The sequence below is a fragment of the Mus caroli genome, chromosome 5 (assembly GCF_900094665.2).
Source record: "Mus caroli chromosome 5, CAROLI_EIJ_v1.1, whole genome shotgun sequence".
NCBI classification, from domain to species: domain Eukaryota; kingdom Metazoa; phylum Chordata; class Mammalia; order Rodentia; family Muridae; genus Mus; species Mus caroli.
Genome location: NC_034574.1, coordinates 100,323,355 through 100,343,706, shown reverse-complemented (window position 1 = coordinate 100,343,706; position 20,352 = coordinate 100,323,355). Strand labels below are relative to the sequence as shown.

Sequence of the window (20,352 nt, the reverse complement as noted above, 5' to 3'; positions counted from 1 at the left end):
AGGCCCATTGGACTTCAAACTTTATATGCCCCAGTACAGGGGAACACCAGGACCAAAAAGTGGGAGTGGGTGGGTAGGGGAGTGGGGGGGGAGGGTATGGGGGACTTTTGGGATAGCATTGGAAATGTAAATGAGGAAAATACCTAATAAAAATATTTTAAAAAAAGAACTTATGAGCCCTCTTCCATACATAGAAATTTATGAAGAATGATTTTAAGAGAGGAAGAGGTGGAGAAGAGAGAGTAATAGGCTCTGTAACTGGAGAGAAGAAAGTGGTAGAGAAAAAAGGGAACCAGCAAGGGGGCAGGGAAGGGCAAGGGGGTGGGAGAGAGCAGCTGAGCAGGAGGAGGAGTGAGAAGAGAGCACAAATGTGTCCGTGTGAGATGCAAAACATGAATTGTTTTAAAAAAAATAGGGTACATTAATTCTAATAGGCCTGAACTGACTATAGCATGTGGGGCTTATATTGTTAAGATTAGTCTACATGAACCAGTCAACATTCTAAACTGAAAAGAAACTTGACTAAAATAAGATCTACTTAACTGTGTCAGCACGGTTTCCAGGACGATTCCCTTGCTTCCTGCAGTCCTCGAGACGTCATAGAGCCAGTTAGTGTGAACTAGGCTCTCTTCTGGATCTGGGAGCACTCACCATCCTGACCATGCTGCACTGAGGATTCCTGCTGTGTTCACTAACTGGTAATCTGAATTCCTTTTCCCGAAATGAAAGTGATTGTTTAGGTCCCTGAGTTCACATCTATTGACATGTATCAGGTTAGCCCTACTACAAGAGGAGCTATGGGTACCAAAGCTTGGTAAGCAAGATGGATCTCCGTGGAAGGTCTCTTCCAGGTGCCAACATTACACAAGGGGAATTGGTAAAGTTACATGTTAAAACTTGTTCTCACATCTTCAAGTTGGCAATACTCCCTACCATGCATGTTTGTTACAAGACTCCGAGACTCCAGTCTATGGTTTTAAACAAATTGAACTTTTATTGTGCCTAGAGGTTACTATGACACAATGAGAATTCTGAGGACACTCCACATTCTCCTTCACTATGACAACTGTCTGTAATGCAGGAAATGTCACAAAGATGCTGTGACTTGCCATGTTACTAATTGCCTCTTTTGCCAGAGAGGATATCCCAAGACAGTGGCCAGCCCTGACTAGAGCAGCACTGTCCCTTCTGTGACTTGTCATACAATGCACCGTTCTACTCCCTCAGCTTTCTTTAATTGCATCCTTTAATTTTTAAATTTAAAAAGCATTTACATGCTTCTTAAGAAACAGTTCTCACATCATCTTTCTTTTATGCTCTGTGGGCCAGATGTGGGGTAATATTTGACTGTAACATTTTATTGCAGTAGTCAGTCCCTGACCCTCATCCATGGTCTTAGTTACCTGTGGTCACCAGGGTTTAAAAATATGAACTGAAAAACGTCACAGAAATGATGTGTCTGAGCAATGTGATAACATCTCCCTCTGCTCAGCTTCATCCAACCTGGAGATGCAAATCATCTCAGCCCAGGAGAGCGGGGCTGCATGTGCCTCCCTCTATCCACTCAACTTTCAGATAGACTGTCTTGATGTGCATCACTTGTGCAAAATAAAATCCACATATTGCTCAGTATTATTTAATCTCACCCACTAATGGCCCCCAAATGCCTAAGAGAAGCCATAAAAACTACTTTTAATTAAAAAAGTAGATATTTCCCAGGAGGAATGAAAGAAAAATTGTACTGTGAAAAGAGAGAAAAAGAATGGTGCTAATTTGATCATCACACTTCAGACTGAAAGAGTCACAGCCACAGTATACAGTAAGGGCTTGGTTAAAACGGAAAAGGCGTCTATCATATAGGTTTTGGGTCATCTGCAGTTTGGGGTCTGCTAAGGGTCTTGGGACTGGATTTATTCATAAGAAAATTGTCTGCATGCCTACAGTTCAGCAGTCCGACAATGTACATCAGCTTTAAAAAATTATATCTTACCCTGTAAAACTTGGATTCTAGTGTTCAAAGGAATTATAGTATCAATTTCTTACTGCACTAAATGGATAAAAAGGTATTTTCCTGCTTGGTTGATGTACACATGTTTCAAATATAGTTTAATCATTCATCATAAAGAGAACGTAAGATCCATTTCCTGAAAGGCTCATCTGGCCAAGTTATTCAGATTCCTTTATAGATTATAGAGCCATGGGAGTTGATGCTGGAATTTTTGATGGCTAGAAAATATAGTAGAAACAATGTTTTAACAATTAAATTAAAATGTTTGCCACTGCAGATCCGCCTTTTATATTGTGGCCCAGCTCATGAGTGTTTGTTTGAAAAGGATACATATGTTAACAGGGATACCATATGTTAATAGGATAAAGGAAACCAGGAGCCAAATATGAGCCATCTTCTCCAGGTACCTTTTGTACAACTGTGCATTTTAAGGCAGATGTTTTTCTGTGCAAATACAATGAAAAAGAATTACACCAATTTTTTCAGTACCATGTATCACTATATTTATTTATAATCAAGCATATTAAAACAGGTATTTTTTTCTAATAAAACATAAGTTGAGGAACAAGTTTTTAAGAGGTTTTTTGAAATTCCATGAAAGACTCCCTGTAGGAGATAAAGTCAGTCTCTCCTTGTTTCTTCCTTCAGGAATGCCCATATCAGTCCATTCACTATGTCAGGCTGGTCTTGCTGAAGCCAGTGGCTACCTTCTGACAAAATGGTGAGTCTGAAATAGTTTTTAACATAAATCTTTGTGACCTCGGCCATCTCTACCTCCATAAATGCATCTTCCTCTCCCCACAGAAGCAGTGTTGGGGTGGTCACCATGTGATGTTTGAGAGGCAGGCAGCTGCAAAATCAAAACACATTAGCTTGAGAACTATTGGGGAAGTTTGAGTAATGTTCTTAACATTCATGAAGGTTGCACATTCCTCAAAGAGGATAGTACTATATCTCCCTAAAGGGCTGAAAAATGGTTCTTGGGAGGGTAGAAGAGCCTTATCCTGGGGCAGGGTGAATGTTTTTAAAAGCTCCCTTGGGAGGTGGTACTGAAAAATAATTGTGAAGCACTGCATTGGGCATTAAGGCTGTTCCAACATGCTGAGTGTGTCAGTGAACATAATTGCAGTACTCAAGATGCAAAGGCAGGCCATCCCTGCAAGTTCAAGGCTAGCATGGGATACACAGAATTTCAGGACAGCATGGGCCAAAATTGAGACCCTATCTGAAAACAAATGAATAAGCCCCTAAAGAAGGAAAACAACAAAGGAATCTAATAGTTCCAATCTAATAAAACCCAAGTCAGCTCTTCATTGAATGCAGCACTTCACAACCATTTTCAATAAAGAACCAACTTGGATCTCTAGCACCAGGTGAAAAGCAGAGAGGGTAGCCTGCACTTTAGTCTGCAGAGTAAGGGCAGGGAGGTCTCTTGGGTCTCCTGACTGGCCAGCTTGGTGTAATCATCAAGCCCTTGCTTCCCGGTAAGACACCATCTTACTAAGCAAGGTGCATGGCTGCTGAGTGGTGGCTCCCTGGGTAGTCTTCAGCACGCACCCACGTGCATACACACCTACACACACCCACACATGAAACCAATTGTATTTAGCTTTTATAAAACTGAAATTTGTCCAAGGCCAACCAAGGCTACACAATAAAACGCTTCTAAATAAGAAAACAAAAGAAGAATAAAAACCCAACCCAAACAAAGTCAAGAATTTGCCATTCACAGGCTCTGTTTCTCCAAGACTTCACAGTGCTTTCTCCTGGTGGTGCAAGTATTCCTAGTGAACAATTATAGTAAAAACAAACAAGTAAAAAACTTCAGAAAGGACAGAAATATTAGATTGCTTTTCCTCCTACAGCCACTTAAAGCACACTTTTCTGGAGGTGGGGTGGGGTCTTCCATCCTTGACTTTCTGGTCATGATTATAATCTCTATAACCTGGGACTGTGAGCTAAGACAAACCTTTTCCCCTCAAATGGCATGCATCAGAGTGTTCACATGACAGAAAAGAAACCAAGACACTGATTTGCTGAATTTTTTGTTTGTTTAGACAGGATTTTACTGGGTAGCCCAGACTGGCCTTGAATTTATGATCCTCATAACCTCAGCCTTTCCAGTGCTGGTTGGCATTGCCATGCCTGGCTGCTACCGTTGTCTTGTTTATCTTAGTTCATGTTGGTTTCTTTGCCTTTCCCCTCTTTTTCTGATTCCTTTTGAATTGGTAGGCTTTTTTTTTATCCCATACTTGTCTAAAGATGCTAAAAAATATTCAACTGTTATTTTCCCTGGTGCCATACTGCCACACCAGCCCTACCTGTGCTGCATAAAGTCACACCCCCATCTTCCCACACAGCTCTAGTCCCTGCCATTTCCCTTTCCCTTTCCAGTCCACTCTCCTTGTCCTTGTGTTTCTTTCAAAGTCTTTCTGTATGTTTGTAACCATGGGTTCATGACTGTGATTATTTACTTAGTGTCTGCTTCCTCTGCCAAGGTTTGTGAGCTGGGGATCCTTGCCTTGCTCAACATTGTACCTTGAGTACCGACAGCCTAGGACATGTCATGCTCTTAAACATGTTTCTTGGGTGAGTTAATACATGATCATTACAATATAAGAAGAATTAATCTACTCAAAAGGAAAGAATAAGAGGCTAGAATTATGGATAAAACAAGCAATGGCCATATGGGGACCTTTCGTTCTCTACTATTCCATATTTTAAAATTTCTATGAGAGAAACTTATTAATATTGGGTCTGGAGCTAGAGAGATGGTTCATGAGGACCCAAGTTCAAGTCTACAGAACTCCTTCAAAGGCAAACAAGGAGTATAAACATCTGTAGTCCCAGCACTCCTATGAAGAGAAGGGAGGCAGAAACAGGAGAGCCCCTGGAAGCTTGCTGGTCAGTTAGTTTGGGGTGTGTAGCAGAAAAACAAAAGAGACTTTGCTTCAAACAAATTGCTAGAAGGTGAAGGCTGACACCAAGTTGTCCTCTCTGACTGCCACACAGTCTCTGTGTAGTATGAGCACATCACCATCACTCACACACACACATGCAGACACACACATGCAGACACACAAAGATGCACATGCATATGCACACACATGTGCAAATACACAGATATACAGAGACACACACACAGGTACACATATGCACAAGTGTGTGCATACACAGACACACATTCACACACAGACACACATGCACATAAAGACATGCACACACCCATATGCACAAGTGTGTGCACACACACAGACACACAGGCACACACATGCATATGTGTGTGCACACACAGACACACAGACATACAGAGGCACAGATAGACACACACACAGACACACATGCACACAGATACACCCACACAGAAACACCCACAGAGATATACATGCACATGCATATGCACACACAAATATACACAGACACAGATGTACATACATGCACACACAGAGACATGCACACATGCGTATGCACATACACAGACAGACACATGGATATGCACAGGCACACAACACATACACACACACAGAATATCATGTATCTGGGGGGGGGAATGTGTGTGACATTCTCAATAAGCAATAAACTTAATTTAAAATAATAAAGTATTATCTCTTTAGATTGAAGTATTTTACTTAACTTAAAAGAAATTATACTGACCTGAAAATGTTTCGATAATGATTAATTGGACCACTTAGTGCTCCAGGCTGAGAAAAGACATAAACGTAAGCTTCTAGATCTTCTGTTGTCAGCTGGCGTCCTTTCCTTCCAATGCCAGTACTCTGACTGGTAAACAGATGTTTCAAAGCCTAATTAAGCAAAAGAGAATAATTTAAAACTGTCAGTTATTTGATAATAGACTCTTACTTTAAAGGGAGCTGGGGACTGACAATGTAGTTCAATTGGTAGAGTATTTGACTAGCATGCACAAAAACATGGGTTGAGCCCTATTAATGCTTAAACTAAGCAAGGTAGCACATGCCTGTCATCCCAACACTTAGGAAGTACAGTCAAGAGGATCAGAAGCCAAGATCATTTTTTTCTACATTCCAGTTCAGTCAAGGCCATGCTGCCATTCATGAGCCTTGTCTCAAAAAATGGGGGGGGGGGGAGATAGTATGGCAGCTGATGACAGGGGGATGTGGTAGTTGATGTGGGGGGGATATAGGAGATATGGCAGTTGATGTGGCAGATATGGTAGCTGATGTGAGGGGTATGATAGCTGATGTGAGGGATATGGTAGCTGATGTGAGGGATATGATAGCTGATGTGAGGGATATGGTAGCTGATGTGGGGGATATGGTAGTTAATGTGGGGTTATGATAGTTGATGTAGGATATGGTAGTTGATGTGGGGATATGATAGTTGATGTGGGGATATGATAGTTGATGTGGGGAACATGGTAGTTGATGTGGGGGATATGGTAGTTGATGTGGAGGATATGGTAGTTGATGTAGGATATGGTAGTTGATGTGGGGATATGATAGTTGATGTGGGGGACATGGTAGCTGATGTGGGGGACATGGTAGTTGAGATGTGGGGATATGGTAGTTGATGTGGGAATATGGTAGTTGATGTGGGATATGGTAGTTGATGTGGGGGACATGGTAATTGATGTGGGGATATGGTAGCTGATGTGGGGATATGGTAGCTATCACTGATAGGCAGTGATAACTTGTAACTTTTGCTCTAGCTGAAGGTCTCATTGCTTATAGATGCAATTCACATTTCTGCTTTCCTAACTTTTTTTATTCTTCCTTTTTGATTCCTTTGTGTATTTCACCCCACTGAAAAGCATCCTATCTTGGTGCCTCTTTGCATTCTATAAGACCCTGCTAGCCAGTTCCCCTGCCAAACCCTTCCTTCATATTTCAGCTACTATTTAGTGACCAGAAAGATCCTCTTTCAAAGTTACACAAGCCATAGTAGCAAACACTTTACCTCACAGCCCAGTTCATACCCTGGTTCCCAGCAGTTTCCTAAGTGAGAGTTTGAGGAGATGGCCTTTGGTGTCCTTACCACCTCTGCTGGAGTTTTCCAGTCAGTTTTGTCATTTGGCTTTAAAATCCAACTGCAAGCTTTTAAGTTTCCCCAGTTATCCGCCCTTGTTTCATGGAGCACTGCCCTACACCATCATTTCCCAACACACAGACAACCTGTTCAGAGACATTGTCCTATTTGTTTAAAATGTGAGTCCTAGAGGCTCCCAAGATGGTTCAAAGGTAAAGGGACTTGCTGCCAAACCCAAGGACCTGGGTTCGACGCCCAGGACGCACATGGTATAAGAGAACTGACCAATGGAAATTCTTCCCTCACCTTCAAACCACTACACACACAAGTAATAAAAATGGAATGGCTTTTCTTTTTCTTCTTCTTTTTTCTTTTCTTTTCTTTCTTTTTTTTTTTTTTTTTTTTTGTTTTCCGAGACAGGGTTTCTCTGTGTAGCCCTGGCTGTCCTGGAACTCACTCTGTAGACCAGGCTAGCCTCGAACTCAGAAATCCACCTGCCTCTGCCTCCCAAGTGCTGGGATTAAAGGCGTGTGCCACCACTGCCCGGCGGAATGGCTTTTCACATGTGAATCCTTCTACACAAAAATACATGTGCAAAAACATGAAATGGCATACATGTGAGGTGATTAATTATATTATTTGTAATTGAAAATGACCAGAAGAAACTCAGTGCCCATCAACTGAGTGCTTGCTGAATAAATTTTAGTTCAGTCACACTCTGGTGTACAAAGTGCTCTTAGTATCACATGTAAAGATAGAGACTATTTCTATATGTTTACCTTTAGTGGTCGCTAGGCTACAGTACTGGGTGAAAACAAGAATAAAATGAGCAGAATACTGGGGTAGCCACTCGTGTCTGCTGTCCATTGCCCACTGGGAATGAGGGTAAAGAATCACTTACTGTAATAAACTCAAACATAGAAGTGCCACTGGCTGATTAAGGTGGCCACCACAACAAGCACTTACTCAACTGCAAACTATATACACCATTCCGAAGCCCTGGAGCTTCAGTTGAGATTTTAGACACCCATTATCAACTGAATATTTATGTACTTTTTCAATATACATACATACATACATACATACATACATACATACATACAGAGAGAGAGAGAGAGAGAGAGAGAGAACTGATAGAACTAGAAAAAAATCATATTGAGTGAGGTATCCCAGACCCTGAAAAACAAATGTCTCATATTCTCTCTTATTGGAGGCTCCTAGCTCCAAATCATCAGATTTGAGTGTATATCCTGTAGTAGCTACAGAAACAAGGAAAGGAAATCAGGACCATTGCTGGGATAGGGAGGTTGCTGAGCAATAGAGAAAGGAATGGCAGGGTACATGTGATCTGATCGGGAAATGAGAAAGGAAGTGTTCTTTAGGGAGAGGAAGGGAGGTCGATACAGAAGAAGGGGGTAAAATAACAGTAAGGATGTTTGGAAAAGATGCAAAAATATACTATTAACTATTTACCTAAAAAAATATAATACATATAGTCCTATGTATAAATAAATGCACACATACCTGGATTTGAATTGACCGTGCTCCCTCTAAGAGTCAAAGACCACCTCACAAAAAAAACCCAATACCAGACATGAGATGTCCACTTTGAAGGTTCTCTAAGCGATTCCCAAATTGCACAGGCTATTGCTATTGCTCTTGGTTGCCCCAAAGGGTAAAAGGTAAATCTTTAGTGCAGAAGACACCATGCACTTCAGAAATGGGATTCAGAGACATCTAGGCTGGAACCTCTCCTGAATACCCTTCCCTGAGGAGTAGCTTGCATGGCACCCGAAGAAACCATACAAGCTTCCAAAGGAGAGAAGCCACCAGGAGTCCTACCCAGCAATGGTACCTATGAACTACATCAAGGGTCAGGGTGACAAGCTAACACTAAGTAAGGGCACAATAATGTCACTTACACCCTGATGGTAACCAACTGCTTGCTAAATGGACTTAAGACCTGTCCAACAAGAGGGATACTATGACTGGTAATGTAGGTAACTCAGTGCTAGTGAAGTCATGGCAGTTAGAGGAGAATCTACAACTTCTACTTTACTAAACCAGCATAATCCCTAACAACAATCTATAAATATTTGTCCTTATGCTCAAAGGTAAGAATAGTCTTTGTGTCTTGTCAAGGAAACTTCTCTTTGCAACAGACAGAAACCACTACAGAAAACTATAACCAATCAAGATGCAAAATCATGGAGCCCAGTTCCAATGGACTCATCTACAAAATGCTTCTGCACCCAAGCCTCAGTGAAGATTTCAGAAGATGGGGCAGAAAGGTGTTAAGGGCCAGAGGATCAGGGAGTTTACTGTGAGACTGTGTCTCCCAGTGATGTCAGAAGCTGCACCCACAAGCCTCACCAACACGACTGCCAGAATATGAGCTGACTCAGGATGATATCGATGGACACACCACAGCAGATGGAGAAAGAAAAGCCCACGGGGCCTCAACTCTACAAAAAGAACTCTAGGCAGCAGAGGAAAGCTGGGGACAGGAGAGGTGGCTGTCACCAACAAAAAGCACACAAATTGGTTGTCCAGTGCCAGTGGCCAGCCCTGAAGACATACATACAATAATATTATATTGCTGAATAGCTTATGTACAGGAATATATATGTATATACACTATACATATGTATATATGTATAGTGAAAGAGAGGCCAAGGATTTCAAGGAGAGTAGGGAGAGGTGTACAGGAGATTTGTCAATGAGGAGAGGGAAGGGAGAAATATTATTAAGTTATCATCTCAAAGAGAAAAATAACTATGACTTGGTTGAAACCAGAGAAACAATTAACTTTATACCCCATTGACAACTGCTGTGTCCTTCCATGTTTTTCACTTCTCCTCACGGTCTTACCCTTGGTCTCCCCTTGAAATGGTACATCACACACACATTTACAACTGTTTACACAGGCACACATATACATCATAGGCTACATTATGTCTTATAAAAAAATAAAGAGATAAACAACATTAAGTAAAATGGTCTCCTATGAGAGAGGGAGGGGGTGGGGTGGACAGATAGACAAGCCAGACTGCTCTGAATATGCTCTGTTTAAGCCCTGATATGGAATGCTACAAATGTTTTATGTAATATCAAAGAACTTAATCCTGCCTTAAATTTGTTTTGGAAATACAAGTAAGATTTCACGACTCATTTATTCTTTCTAAAACTATACACAGATTTTGTGTGATGGAAACATCTAGAAATCCCATAACCATGACCACTTTGACATCCACAGTGTGGTCCCTAAATACCATTTCCCACTAAAATAAATGACAGTTCCTTGAATAAATGAAAAAAATTAATGCTTCCAGACTGGAACAGGAAGTAACAGATTCCCAAGTAAAACATTAGATATTATCAGTTTAAGGGATTACACAACAATAAAATAGAAGCCAAGCAGCAGGGGCTCCCACTTCACTGCTATGGAATAATGTGGGCCTCAAAAACAATAATGACTAGTATTTATTGTCATATCAATATATACTCATTACCTGAAACATTTATACTGTCATATTGTACTTAAAAAACACCAAACAATGCAGTGGTGGCTCATGCCTTTAATCCCAGCATTTATGAAGCATAGGCAGGATCTCTGTGAGTCCAAGGCCAACCTGGTATACAGAGTGAGTTCCAAGATAGCCAGGGCTACACAGAGAAACCCTGTTTCAATAAATAAATAAATAACATAAAAACAAACCCACCAAACAAAAGATGTACTAAAATATCCCAGTTGATCAAAAACAGAAAGAATGATGGAATTAGAAAATCGCTATTTTGCATACTGTGCTGAAATAATAAACCTTGTATCAACATAAACCTGGCACGGTGCCAGGAAACCATAGCTGTGTTAACAGCTCAGGAGCCCATTATAACTAAAATGGAGACAGCCAGACACAACCAGTTTATCTGAATGGACTCATGAGGAAATACATTGTATCCCCTTCTGAAAATTCTTGTCAAGTTAAAACCCAATTAAGCCTCTAGACCAGCATCTATAGCACAGGGAAAGCCTGGGTACCACACTGAAGGAGCCAGTGAGGGAGTGTGAGGCAACCTAATTGCTTCAACTTCATTTGCTTGTTTGTTTATCAAGACAGCATCTGACTGGTCTGGCACTCACTGTGTAGGCCAGGCTAGATTCAAATTTGTGGCAATCTTTCTGCCTCTACCTCTGCCTCCTGAGTGCTGGGATTACAGGTATGTGCCACTATGCCCCTTTAAAAAAAAGCAAAGAAACAAGGGATTTGAATCAATTTTTAAAATCCTAACTGTCCAGTGTATTGGTATGAATCCCCAGTCTTAGCTAGCCAGGAGGATGAGGCAGAAGGGTTTCTTGCGCCCAGAAATTTAAAACAGCCTGAGAAATTAAATTTAAATAAAAAAATAAGTTTAAGTCTTTTTCTCCTATCCTGCTGATGGACCTGCTCAACATATTTACACAATAGAACTTCTAAAATAGCTAGATTAACTTCCTGACTTGATACAAAAACCTAGCAGCTCAAAACAGCAGGTATGGGCCAACCAGCCATTCTGTCTGGTTTCAAACTGACCTACCCTAAGTTAGGGGAGGGAGACCTTTCAAGGACTTAATTAATCCCAGCACTCCAGAAGAGATGGGGTTTTTGTTTTCCCAAGCTGTCTTTTTTCTCTGTATTCCTGCTGCATGTGTGTGTTTTCTCAATCCCATTAAATACCTTCAACTGCTAATGTTGTTTGCTCTTGATTGCTGTGCTTGAGATTTCTCTGATGATCCTGTCTTGTTAAAAAAAATTTTTTTCCTGCTTTTTAATTCTTTAACTGAAGGAGAAAATTACTGGATTCAAATTCTAGATGGTCACAAAAAGATACAAAGCTGAACAGCCAGGCTTTCAAATACATCAATGAGATATAAAGAGAAGTAAGCCTCACAGAATGTCTTTTAAACATACTGTGTGGTTTGAATGAGAAAGGCCTGTATAGGCCCATGTTTGAATGCTTGGTCCCCAGTTGGTGGAACGGTTTGGGAAGGATTAGGAGGTGGGCCTTGTTGGAGTAGATGCCACTGTGCAGTAGGCTTTAAAGTTTCAAAAGCCCCCACCAGCCCCCACCCCATTGCCTGCAACTTATGGATCAGATATGAGCTCTCAACTATTTGCTCCAGTGCCATGCCTGCCTGCCTGCCTGCCTGCCACCATACTCCCCATTGTGATGATAGTGGACTGAGTCTCTGAAACTATAAGAGAGTCCCCAATTCAAGGCTGTCTTTTATAAGTTGTTTTTGTTTTTAAAAACAAAATCTCAAATGTTCAATTTTGCCAATAAAGACTCAGGAGCCAGATGCTGGGGTAAAAACATCCCAGCTCAGAGAGGCAGAGAAAGCAGCCAGCTGACCTTCCTCCACAGCTGACTTCCCAAGAGGAGTAAACCTCTTACCCCATGTTGGCTCAAAAACCCCTTCAAACTGAGTGTCCCCTCCCTTCTACTTCCTGTGCATCTCTCTGTCTGCCCTCCTGACTCCTCTTGCTCTCTATGTTTTTTCCTATAACCACTCCCTGTCAACTGGTTGCTTGCTCCCCCTCTTGACCAAGGGTTGATGTTAATCCTGCTCACAATAAACAGGAAGGTCTTGGATTAAAGGTGTGTGCTAGGGCTGAGTCACACCACAAGTGAAAACGGGTTTTGCCAGTTAGCAACACAATTTCATGGTTCACAGTATAATTAAATATACTTCAACAATAAGTTGCCTTGGCCATGGTGCCTTCTCACAACAATAGAACAGTAACTAAGCCTACTAATTAAGTCTCACCTATTTTATTTCATTTTTCATTCTTAAAGATGGATTTTTGTTAAAATATTTGACATAAATGATAATGATAATAATAAAGTATTTGTTTGACTTACCTTAAAATCATTAATTGAGAACATAAATTCTGGGAACCGTGGTATTTGGAAGAAGTAATAAAAGCTGGATCTGAACAGCTGGGCAGGATGCCGCAGTATATACTCTGAAATAGAAAGCACTATGTTAGACATCATCAAAGAGCTGTAAGTTAGTTACTATTGAGAGGACTTCTTACATCCATTTCCATTTTTAGACAATCCCATGAAAGACAACACAAGCAAGACTTCTATATACCCTTTTTCTTTTATCCTGCTTGGTATTTCCAGTGTTTAGAGAATGTGTAGCATTTCAAGTGAAAACAAAGTTCCCCTCTACCAAGATTTCATTCAGCCGGGCAGTGGTGGTGCACACCTTTAATCCCAGCACTTGGGAGGCAGAGGCAGGCGGATTTCTGAGCTCGAGGCCAGCCTGGTCTACAGAGTGAGTTCCAGGATAGCCAGGGCTACACAGAGAAACCCTGTCTTGGAAAAAAACAACAACAACCAAACAACAACAACAAAAACAAACCAACCAACCAAACAAACAAAAAAAATCAACCCCCAAGATTTCACTCCTTGAGGAGCAGGAAGCCTGAATTACCCTGCTAGTCCTCCAAGCACAATATCCCAGACCTAACAATCATCTTAGGAATTTATGATGATGTAGCATCCTGTTAATTAAAAGAGTTTTCTTATAAACAGATTCAAATTGAAGTCCTTATCATGAATCCTCAAAAGGAGCTGAACATTTTCAATGCGTTTATTCACGTATCTAGAAAATCATTCATTGACAGGTTTTGAATCAACTGTAAGCCAGGGGGGTTAGCAATCAACAAACAGAAAAGGCTCTCAAGAGATGATCTTCTGCCATGTCTTAAAGATCACTCCAATGTCAGCGATACAGTGCAATGGCTGAGGTCCAAAGTGGACCCCTCAAAATGGCAGTCCTAGTGACAATGTCCTAATAGAAGGACTTTGGCTGGGTAAAAAGAAACCTCAAGACTGGCCTTTGTTTATGAGGAATCTCCCTTGTTCTGTTCCCAAAGGTCAACTACCATGGGCAAGGGCATCTTGTTTCTGGCCAATCCAAACAGCCAGGATCATCTCAAAGAATCCCACCCTGCTGGCCACCAAATATAATTTGCTTCCTTTTCTTTTTCTTCTCTTGGCCACTCCCAACTCCCACCCCAGAGATAGCCTTGGAAGTCTCCCAATAGGTCATTTATCCCAGTGAACTTTTCTTTCTATCCATGGAGTGGTCCAGTTTGGTGGTTTCATTGCACACTTGAATGTAAGTGATAGAGTGCTCTGTCTAATGTGCATGAGGTTCTAGGTTCAATCCCCGGCAACACATATCACATGGAACATAGAACAAGGTAATCTTAATGAGAATGGAGCAGTGACCCCATCCTCTTTTTTCATTTCCTGTGTGCCAATTCTTTTCAAACTAGCCAATTAAGACTGTAAGATCAGACCACAACCGATGGGGGAAAGACAGGCACCACCTGAGTTAGAATAAGAACCTGGTGGACTGACTTCCTGTCTGTGGGGACAGAGGGTGGGGACCATCTATAAAGATGGCCAGAGAAGCCTTCTGGATGCAGCACCTGACAGGTGAGAGGGAGCCAGGTCCTGGAGTTGAGATGGGCAAGTAGCAGATAGAAAACCATTGTGGCCAGTGTTGAGGCCAGGAGGGGACTCATGAGATGAGTCAGGAGGAGAAGCCTGCCTGGGTAGGTGTGGAATTGTAAGAACTTTAATTACTTGACAAGACACTGAAGACAAAGCAGGAGAAATCTGATTACACAGAAGGTACTGTGTTCTGTTCTGCTTGCTATGGACACTTGGGTTTCAAGTTTTCATTTTGTCTGGAGGTTTTAGGAGCACTGACCATTCTATGCTAGATGTTTTATAAATTCATCATTGAAGCTTTATTCAATGTTAAATTAAAAGAAATCAATTTAACTGAAGGAAAACAGATCCAGGCAAAACATCTGACAATGCTTGGTAGGGTTATAAGAAACAACAAATATGGGTCTTTCCTATTAAACACTATAGAACTTGTGTTTAGAACAAGGGACTCACATTTTTATCCACACCAGCAACCTATACAAATGTTTTACTTGCTCACTCCAAGTACAACTTTTGTTTACACAAAGGTATGCTGGATATTCTGGGAATTTGATGGCCCCAAGTAGTGATCCTGTTTCCTTGGAGCAGTGACCCCATCCTCTTTCTTCATTTCCTGTGTGTCAATTCTTTTCAAACTAGCCGATTAAGACTGTGAGATCAGACCACAACCGACGGGGAAAAGACAGGCACCACCTGAGTTAGAATAAGAACCTGGTGGACTGACTTCCTATCTTGGTTTGCTTGCTCTTTCAAGCACACCCTCTTGATCAAGAGCAAAATTTGCTTGTCCAGGTGCCTCAGTTGGACTGGATGTCATTTCTTCTCAATCCCAAACTTTTTTCTAACAGGGTTAAAGCTGTCATTGATAACATGTTCTATAATTATTCCAAGTACCTTTCTTATGAAGCCAAGAGTTACAGTTTATCACACAGCACCACTAACAAATGACATCCACTTTGGGGTCCTGATGATTCAGCAGGCATGCCATTAAGTGTAACAACTCTTAGGGCATTTCAGTACCAAACACCCATCCTGCCCTACCTCGACAGAGATCAGTTGGTGGAAGTGTACCTAAAATTCAACCCTGATACTAAAAATATGCAGTATCTCTATATTGGAACCCTGACATCCTCAATGGTTTAACTTTGAGGAGAAATAGAAAAGTGTTGTTTTGAACTTTAAAAAAAATAGTCATTATGTATGTGCTTTTGAGTGTAGGTGTGCATGTGCCTTCATATGCTTATGGGGATCAGAGAACAACCAGTGGAAGCCACTTCTCTTCTTCCACCGTGTGGGTTACAGGGATGGAATTCCAGTCATTAAGTTTGGTAGCAAGTGCCTTTACCTGCTGAGCCACCTCATCAGCTCCAAGTTCTGAACCTTTTGTTTCCTAAATAATTTCTGTGCATCCTAGGAGTACCTGAACTTCGGAAAACCCAACAGGAATACTTGAACAGGACAAAATTATAATTTTGCCAAAGCCAAATATAAACATTGTCAACAGGGTGTTAATCACTACTAAGCATTTAAGAGTTCCCTTCAAAATTGTCCTCTCCTCAAAGGAAAGTTCCTGAGCATCCTTGTGGGTTCCCAAGACCCTTTGCGGCATCCAAGAGATCATAAGTCCATTTCATACACTGCTAAGGCATCATTTGCTTGCTTTAGCCATGTTGACATCTGCACTGTTGGTACAAAAGCAGCAGCGTAGACAAGCTTCTGTTAGAGCACAAGACAACACAGTGACCCTAACAGCAACCACTAATGGTCATTGTGGTGTTCACCACTGCACAGTTGTGGTAAATAAGTCAGCTCATTAACCCAATTAAAAGCCAGTTTCACTTAACGATGAGATAACAAAACCTTAATTTTGTTAATTCTCCACCTTGGAGCAGATCTTTTCAATAGACCACATGGCCAGGAATAGAGGACATAGTTCAGCTACTCGCCTGAATACAAGAATGATCTCAAGAGAAGCACTTGGCACACACCTTTAATCTCAGCACTGGGGAGGCAGCGGCAGAGGAATCTGTGAGTTTGAGGACAGGCCATTGTGTTCTACAGAATGAGTTCTGGGCCAGTCAAGGCTACATAGTGAGATCCTGTCTCAAAACAAGAAGTCAAGAGAAGCACAAAAGTAAAGCTGAATTAATGAGAGGATGTTTCTTTTTTTTTTTTTTAATGAAATGCCATTTTTACTGGAAAGATGTACTAAGTATCCTTAGTCAACACGGATCACTAGGAAGCCCTGTAACTCTATATAAACCAGGCTAGCCTCAAGTTCACAGAACTCTTCCTGCTTCTGCCTCCTAAATGCTGAGATCAGAGGTATCGGCCACAGTCCCAACCAATAATCTGAAAATGACTGCAACAGGGAACTTAAAAGAAAACAAGCCTCAGTGTCTGCTGTCATTGATACAACCCAAACTTTCAACTGAAAATAAGGATTTTTGAAACATCTTAATCTTACCTCATCAAAGAAGCTGTGTTCTGTAGCAGAACCATTACCAAAGATCTCAATAGTCAAAATGCAGAGAACAACTGACCTTGAGATGCTCAGCCCTAAGTGATACATCTACAATTCAGTTCCTGCACCTAAGGCTCAAGAGATATTAGGGAAGGCAGAGTAGTGGGTAGAAAGATTTTTGAGAGCCAGAGAGGGGATCAGGAGGTCTGCTGTGATGTTGTACCTTCAAGCTATGCCAGGGAAGCCATACCCATGAGGTCTCAACAACATGGGTACCTGCCTAAACAAGACCTGAACAATTTCAACACCAGTTGCCATCCTAGTGTAGTTAGGAGAAATCTCATGGGGTCCCACCCCCCAGTGAAGAGCTACAATGACTCAGTGAGAATTAGTTTTCTCTGGGGATGAATCCTGTGATTGGTTATCTAACACCAAGCAGTCAGCTCTAGAAACATATACATAGCAACATTCAACAGACTCAGTGGTTGTGTTTATGTGTTTATTCATTCACATGTATGGGTAACAACAACCGCTAAAGAAGAATTGGTCATGAACTTGGGAGTGGGCATGGTCAAAGGCTGGGTAGAAGGAGAAGACAGGGATGTGAAAATCCTTGTGCCTTTTCCTAAGACACATTTGTATGAGGCCAGATCTCTTCTCACACTTCTGTTCTAAGAACATATTGCAACAGATTGAAAGCAGAAGCAGAGAGAAGAGCCCAGCTGTCTTCTGCTGTTCCAGAATTAAAGAGATTTGTAAAACGTGAAATATTCTTTTTACTAAAACTTAGTGTAGTTGGTATTTTTGTTTAATTTTCATCAAAATGCAATGTTTATGTAACATGTAATAAGTTTCAAAAATGAATGGATATATAAATATATTTTAAATATCCCAATTTTAATTTCCTAAGTAGTGACTACTTATAGATATAACCTAGATAAACAAATCTCCTCAGGGTCTTTAATAATTTTAAGAGCATAAAGAATTCCTGAGTTCGAACAGTTGAAGATTACTGCTCTAAAGACAACTTTTGTGTTCAACAGCTAAGGGATTCAGAAAAGAGGAGAATTAATTCCTGCCAGGATTTATGATTTTCAAAGCACTGCCACCAGATTTCCTCCCTTATCCCTTTCCAAGTTAAGTGAAATATTGTCCAAAAATGAATAAAATTATATAAGCAAATAGGAAGCTAAATTCCCTTAGATTTTTCCTACCCCCAGAAAGGTTTAAAATCAAAGTATTAAGCTGACAGTGTGGCTCAGTGGTAGAGTGCCTCACTAGCAATTTTAGAGACCAGGGCTTAGTTCACAACACACACACACACACACACACACACACACACACACACACAAACACGGTAAGAGCTGGGCTTGATAGAAAATGTCTATGATTCCAGTACTTGGGAGGGTGAATCGGAAACATTGTAGCTCAGGTCAGCCTGGGCTACAATGTAAGGCACTGTCTGAAAAAAACAAAGCAACAAATTAAACTATATAACATCATGTATCATGTGCCATCTTTGTTTAGTTGGTTACATTTATTTATTATCTATCTGTCCTTGAGTCCCAATCTCACTGTGTAGTCCAGGCTGGTCTTGAACTCCCCACCCTCCTGTCTTACCTCCCAAGTGCTCAGATTACAGATATGACTGACACAGACTTCATTTAACTTTCAAAAGATTGTGCTAACCAAATTTTGTTGGTTTGAATCCAAAGTGTCAATGGTGATGGTGAATTTGAGGGGCCCAACTTAACATTACAAACCACATTTTGCTTTCACACTCCATTTTATGATTAACTTGCCCTTAGAATGAACTCAGCTACTGAAAAAAATCCATTTTATTCCAGGAACCATGTCACCCTGGCAACAACAACAATTCCCCTAAACAAACAGCCACTTCACCTCTAGCAACAACCAATCAGTTCTCAGGGGAAAATAACTAATGTCTCAAAATAGATTGATTAAGCTAGCAACCACTGTTCATACTAAGCTGAAATCAATACTAACCAGTAGAAATGTGCCAAGCAAATGCCATCTGAACATGTAATTGCCAAGTTGAAAAGTCCCTTAAGCCCTGCTGCAACCATGATAAAAAGGCAAGGCTTGTACTGGCTCAGCCCCTTCCATACCATGATCCACTGTGCTGGAGAGGTTGGGATGTCTGAGCTCAAGCTCGGAGTATAGACTCTATGCTTTTGCATACAAGTTGGATTCCTGGTGGTTTCTGGGAGTCTGTGGGGACCCTGAGATCTGGACATAACAGAATTATCACATTGGCAGAAGTAGCTTAATAAAAGTTTAAACTCACCTGTAAATACACTTGGATGTGGGAAGTTAATAACAATGAGCTTCATTATCATCTCAGGGTAGCAGACAGCAATCAGCCAGGCAATCATGCCTCCCCAGTCATGGCCGATCAGGACACATTTGCTATACCCTGTGACCGAGAAAAACATGTTGATGTCATTGTAAAGAAATAGGTGAAGTCATTATCTCACATAAAACAGTTACATTTCTGAAGCTATTTACCACTCACTATCTTACCAGATATTCCCCAATAAATTATACACTGTAAAAATATTTATTGAACAGGGTCAGTAGCTCGAATTCACAATCCCAGTTCTTGGATGGCAGAAGCAGGGGTCCAAGGCCAGCCTGGCTTACATAAGATACTGTCTCAAAAGATAAATACACACACACACACACACACACACACACACACACACACACACGTTTTTAAAAGGCAAACCTACCTAAGGAGTCCAAAATATCCTTTATGTCTGCGATTAGACAGTCCAGTTTGTAACTCTCTTGATGAGCAGGTGCATCTGACTCTCCATAACCTCTCAAATCCAGTGCAACAACTCTGTACTCGCTTTTAAATTCTCTCAGTTGATGGCGCCAAGAATACCTGAAGGGAAAAAGAAACATTAAGAACAGTAGCCTAGGGAGACAGCTCAGTGGTTAAAGCTGCTTCCCAGCAGCAAGCCTGACTACCCAAGCTTGGTCCTGAGAACATATGTGGCAAGAGGAGAAACCCACTCCCACATTTTCTCTCTCCCTCCGTGCATGTGCCATGCCGCATCATGCACACACACACAGACATAAATAAGTGTTGACTAATATCAAGAATAGCATTAGCAAGGCATGGAGAAAGGCACCATACTCCTAGATACCTTGGACACTGACAGGAACCAGCCTCCTCGGATTTGAGGACATTCTGATTGGTCAGCATAATGACAGGCCACCTCAAAACCAACCAACAAGCCAGAAAAGTAAAGGCTGTCTAAGTGGAAACTACCAGAAATTACTCTTTAAAAAAAACTAGGTAGGGGCTGGAGAGATGGCTCAGTGGTCAAAAGCA

The 20,352-nt window shown here is 41.2% G+C and overlaps 2 protein-coding genes across 2 annotated transcripts in view; both read right to left on the bottom strand.

Moving 5' to 3' along the window:
• LOC110295425 (lysophosphatidylcholine acyltransferase 2B) overlaps positions 1-969 on the bottom strand; it is a 4,325-nt gene extending 3,356 nt beyond the window's left edge. Inside the window, exon 1 of the mRNA XM_021163934.1 lies at positions 544-969. The gene's annotated coding sequence lies outside the window, so the exon portion shown is untranslated. The remainder of the gene's footprint in view (positions 1-543) is intronic.
• Positions 970-2,485: 1,516 nt separating this feature from the next.
• Positions 2,486-20,352, bottom strand: part of Ephx4 (epoxide hydrolase 4) — a 27,086-nt gene continuing 9,219 nt past the window's right edge. The window contains exons 3-7 of the mRNA XM_021163935.2: positions 19,742-19,899; positions 19,297-19,425; positions 12,914-13,017; positions 5,663-5,811; positions 2,486-2,858 (exon numbers count right to left, since the gene is read on the bottom strand). Of these exons, the coding sequence (XP_021019594.1) occupies positions 2,630-2,858; positions 5,663-5,811; positions 12,914-13,017; positions 19,297-19,425; positions 19,742-19,899 (769 nt within the window). The 3' untranslated portion in view covers positions 2,486-2,629. The remainder of the gene's footprint in view (positions 2,859-5,662; positions 5,812-12,913; positions 13,018-19,296; positions 19,426-19,741; positions 19,900-20,352) is intronic.